Below are 5,470 nucleotides of genomic sequence, written 5' to 3' on the forward strand. Positions count from 1 at the left end.
GACAAATGCTTGATATACGTAAAAAGACCAAAATGAAAATTGCTTGTCCATACACTTTCTTTGTATAGTTACAGCTGGGCAGTTATATTTCAAACTCTGAAGTTGAGGAAGAAAAGATACTAATAATTTAAAATTATGTTAAACTGGTAAAGTAATATTTACTATGTTGTTATCTTCTGAAGATCCTTCAAATAAAACACAGGAACATCAAGAAAATAAAATTGTGTAATTTAAGAAACTAGCTTAGACTCTCATCTTCTCTACTAGATATATTCTCAAGACAAAAAATACAGTATCTGTGACTTAGGGAAAATAAAAGCACCATAGTAAGGGTGGCAACACATTGGGTCAGAAATTGAAAAGGACAATCATCTTTTAAGTTCACAGTACTTATTTTGTCTGCACATTATAAATACTAGGCTATATATACCAATCTGTAATACCAAAGTTCGCTGACAGGTAAATGACCATTCATTATCAAAATATCAGTAAATAGTTTTCATGTTTATACATCTGCTCTCAACTCTATGGTCTGTTTAAGAAGGCAAACGTGATTATTTTTAGCAAAACAAAGCGGAGTTTCAAGGACCAATTGTATATCTTAGGAACTAAGTACATGCATTATCTTGAAATGCTAAGACTGTGTAAAGAAGAGTCATTAATTAAATAATAGCTTTGATGACTAGATATGTATATCACTACTGAATGAATTAAGCTGCCTATATTCTGCTGAATAGCTTGTAATATTGTTCCTGGGTTAAACTCAGGACTGTAAGCAGCCTTATTTGCAAGCATTTGTGAAGAGAGTTTAAAAAAAAAGGTTATTATGTTGTTATAGGAACAGAAAAAAGGTGACTAAAGAGCTATTTATGAGAAACATGGGGGAAATTAAATGGCTAACCAAGCCATTCTATAGTATTTTTGCCACTATTACTTTGAGTGATTGTATTTTCCCTAAATTATTTCGAATTATTCAGTCAGATAAAATTTTTTTTTTAAGAGAAGGGGTCTCTTTCTCGCTATGTTGCCCAGGCTGGTCTCAAACTCCTGAGCTCAAGTGATTCTCCCGCCTCAGCCTCCCAAGTAGCTGGGACTACAGGCATGCACCATCGAACCCAGCTTAAAAGCTATAATACAGAAGAAAAAGAAAAGAAATTTTCTAGTTACAACAACATAGTTATGATATTTTGGAAACATAAAACCCAGTAATACAATGTGACCAAATTAAGGTAACAATAACTAAAAGCTTATTTTAAAAAATTAGTATCTGAAACAACTAAATTTATTGTAGGTTCTAGAATGTAGTGTGGAATAACACATAATGAATTAATATAGCTAAAGTGCTTAAAACAGTGACTGGCACACAGTAAAGATATTTAACCATTAGACACTATATTATTACCTTTTTCAGCACCTGAATGTATAGTTCCTGCTATATCATGTCTAGCAATGGACATTGGCAATACTTTCCTAGTAGAAATGCTTTCAGTACTAGTGGCAGCAGAAACCGTGGCACTTGCTGTTGAAATATTAGTTTTATTCTTGGTCACAGCACCATCATAGTTCCTTTCATCTGAGTCTGAGTCATCAGAGTGAAGAGGATTAGTAAAACTGAGGGGTGCTCCGAATAGAGGTGAACTATTATGATGATCCACAAGATCATGGGTTTCAACTTGTGCTGTAGGGCTTGGTGTTGAACTCACAGTTTTCATAGTTTGATAGTGGATATCTGAGGATTTTCCTTCAGATGAATCAGGTATGGAGATGGCATTTTCTGGTCCATGAAATGACCATGTTCCATGTCCTTTCTCATCAAGAGGCAAGCAGTCTGGCCTTGGAGGTGTGTCTGAATTCTTCTGTGATTCTTCTGGTGGAGTAACTGGAACTCTGTTTGACTGTGTTGTACTGCAGTCCACACAAGAATTCTGAGAAATATCACCAACTTTTAGATCCCCTGAACTTAAGTCCTGTGTTTTAGAGATTTTATCAATTATGCAAGGTGAAGACGATTTAATTTTAATTGCATGTCCCCTATTCAAAAGTGTGTTCCCATCAAAACTTTTTGGTCCCTCTTGGAGAGGGACCTTCTTAATCTCAAAACTTAGATTTCGCTCCAGTTTTTTATCTATCTGTTCAATAGTTGATTCATTTTTCCCTGGAAGTTCTGTTGATTTATTATAGTTTCTGTTGAGGTCTGTTGAATGTTGTTCTGATGAAACCATGTGTAACACTGGCTTTGGATGGTATCTGTCATTGTCCTGCCACACAGTAGTGACTGTTGGAAAAGCTGAGGGAGGAGAAGGTGTTAATATGGGTGGCACTGGATGAGGTTCTGGTGGCTGCAGTATTTCTTCTTTAGCATCCCCTTCTACAAGGCAACTGAAAAACAAACATTAAAAAAGGGTATTTTAAGAATGTCTCTTCTTTTGAAAACAAGTTGTTAGATGACAATTATGTAGCCAAACCTATTATATTAAAAGCCATTGCAATTTGTGGTAATGAATAAAAAATTATAATTTTTCAAACTAAGAAAATTTAATGTTTATCAAGGTTATACACATATTATATTGCTTAAAAGTGAAATACAAGACTTTTTACTCTTTTTTCTTTTGAGACGAGGTCTTGTTCTGTCACTTGGGCTATAGTGCAGTAGTGCAATCATACATAGTTCATAGCTCACCGTAACCTCAAACTCCTGGGCTCAAGCGATCCTCCTGCCTCAAGCCTCCTAAGTAGCTGGGACCACAGGCCCATGACGCCACACCCAGCTAATTTTAAAAAATTTGGGGGGGAAGACAGGATCTCACTATGTTGCCCAGGCTGGTCTTGAACTCCTGGCCTCAAGCAATCCTCCCACCCTGGACTCCCAAAGTGCTGGGATTATAGGCATCAGCCACCATGCCCAATCCCCAAGTATAACAAACATAAGCCACTGAGCCTGGCCTGATTTTTCTATTTTTATCCAGCTGCTTTCTTATAAATTAATCATCTTAAGGCAACTTATTTAGTTTAATATAGTTGTTTAAAAAAAGAATAAACAATAGGAAAAATAACATTTCAAAAAAGAAACAAACAGAAAAAAAATGAAGTAAAATAATACCTATTTTGTGTGACATGAATTTCTCCCATCACCTAATTTTCTACTTGCCATTTTCCCAGGGTCATAGTTCACCAGTGTTCAACTATATTCTGTACTATTTGAGGATTCAACAAATTAGGTAGCTTCAAATGCCTCTATTTAGACAGACTTCAACAAATGCCCTCACCTATCCAGGATATTCCAAGAGCTATAGACTATAAGATAGGTATGAAAGTCTAGTTCATTTTCCCAGGCAACACTTAAAGGGAATAAATATTCGTGTATTTCCACCAAATACAAAACTCTTTCCTTCATGGCCTCTAAAACATCACTATTTCCTGGTTTTCCTTTATCCCTTGATTGTTCTTCCTCCTTTTCTATGGCTTTCTTTTAGTCTGCTCTTCACAAATTTTGGTGTTTACTAGGGTCACCTCCTTGGTATTTCGTTATGTTATACCCAAAATATAAAAGATTTTATCCATGCCCAAGACTTCAATTATCAGTTATATACCAAACCTTCAATAAATCTTTACCTCCAGCCTAGACATCAAAATGACTAAAGCACAACCACATTGTCTTCCTCCCAATCCTATTCCTACTGAAAATTGTTTGATTAGAGAGGCTTTAGAAGCAAAAATCAAGTGTATTGTCACTGTCTCTGAAATATTAAATAGATTATGAAAAATTTACTAAGGCATGCACCCTTTTGTGTCTCCACAGTAAATGTGTTGACAGCTTATAGAAACAGCTAACAAGGTATACTTCCAACACGCTGGTTTAAGTGAATAAATTATAAAGAATTGTATTAGTTTAACAGTATGTATTTAGAACAGAAAATGAAATGTGCTATTCAAAATCTACAGTATAATTTCTTTAAGTATTTATAAATCTAAAGCATTTGGGTGATTAAATCTAATACAACAAACATGAGCCTTCCTCTCTAAATTCTTTCTCTGCTAACATGTATTTTAAACAACCAATTAATTTGTTTGCTATAGCTATATGAATAACTAAGTATACTATTTTTTATCATTCTTATGATTTTTTAATTTTAATTTCAGTTATACGTGGGAACAATTTACAATAGACTAAAACTCATCTCAACTTGGAAGTCACAAGGTACTCTCTGTGGAACACAATGAAATTCTGGCATTTGACTCCACTGCGTAAAGAAGAAAAAAGACGACCTATGAATGTAATATAAAACCACACAGGCATAAAACTTTGAGCATGTATGCCCAATAAAAACCTGTCTTAAGCTGAATGGATATTTTCCTGTTAATACTCATTTACTACTTCTCTATTATCTTTTTGTTTTTTAAAGAATTAACAAGAGTCAAATTTTTGAAAAGGTACAGGACAAAGGCTTAAAATTCAGAATAGGCTATTCATTTTTTTCCTATAAAATTAGGAAAATGCTATCACTATATGTTGTTAGAGGCAGAAGAACATATAAATCATACATATCAGTATAGACTTTGAGAACATATAAATCATATATATCGGTATAGACTTTGAGAACCGCTATATTGGCTCAATTTCAAAAACAAAATTAAAGATGATTAAGGTAGCAAAAATGTTCCTTAATTTCCTTTAAGGCCAATAGTTTCTTTCAGGACCCCAGAACTCCTAGGTGGGACAGAGAAATTATAGAACTAATAGTTTATAAGTTTTAACTGGCTACCTTCCACAGGAGGCTAAAATGCCAATTTTGGTATATACTAAAGTGGAAATCAATCATGAAAGAACTACTGGGAAGTTCTGTTAGTACACAGTTAACATCTTAAGTATTTAAATGTTGAGACCTAACCTCAACTGTATATAGGCTTCCTTAGAGAGGCACAGAAAGGTTTTCCAGAGACTTTAACAACTACCACATCTTTATAAAAGCTACTACCACAGGTCAAGCATGTATGTAGCTATATGCTTTATATACATTATCACTAATTGTTACAATGTTAAAAAGTAGTGCTGTATCTCAATACAATGAGGTAAAGACTTTTCAGAGAAGTAGCTTGTCCAAGTTCATTCAATTGGTAAATCCTGGAGTTAAAATTTGAAATAAGATCTACCAATGTAAAAGCCTCTTTATACAAGAGTATACTGCCTCTTTCCATACTCAGAAAGATTCCTTCATGGGCAGTTAGAATCTTGCATGGTCAAAATGGGAACAAATTGCTCCTATGAAGTTCAGGGATTCTGGTCAAACCTTTGGTTATTGAGGAAAGTTGTAGACTTTTTCTTTTGTAAAGAGGAATGATCTCATTAGGGTGATCTTTTGGCATTAGTAACTCAAAGCCAAGACCCAACTCTAACCATCTCACCCAACTTTAGACAACTTCCACCAAACTTTTATAAGGGGGAAAGAAAAGAAAGAGAAGGGAAAGAGGA

The 5,470-nt window shown here is 34.5% G+C and overlaps 1 protein-coding gene across 1 annotated transcript in view; it reads right to left on the reverse strand.

The window, feature by feature from the left end:
• PTPN12 (protein tyrosine phosphatase, non-receptor type 12) overlaps window positions 1-5,470 on the reverse strand; it is a 133,997-nt gene that overhangs the window by 12,710 nt on the left and 115,817 nt on the right. Inside the window, exons 12-13 of the mRNA XM_012650291.1 lie at window positions 4,890-4,909; window positions 1,403-2,379 (exon numbers count right to left, since the gene is read on the reverse strand). Coding sequence (XP_012505745.1) covers window positions 1,403-2,379; window positions 4,890-4,909 — 997 coding nt within the window. The remainder of the gene's footprint in view (window positions 1-1,402; window positions 2,380-4,889; window positions 4,910-5,470) is intronic.

This window comes from Propithecus coquereli, unplaced genomic scaffold (genome assembly GCF_000956105.1).
Source record: "Propithecus coquereli isolate 6110/MARCELLA unplaced genomic scaffold, Pcoq_1.0 Scaffold32, whole genome shotgun sequence".
Taxonomy (NCBI): domain Eukaryota; kingdom Metazoa; phylum Chordata; class Mammalia; order Primates; family Indriidae; genus Propithecus; species Propithecus coquereli.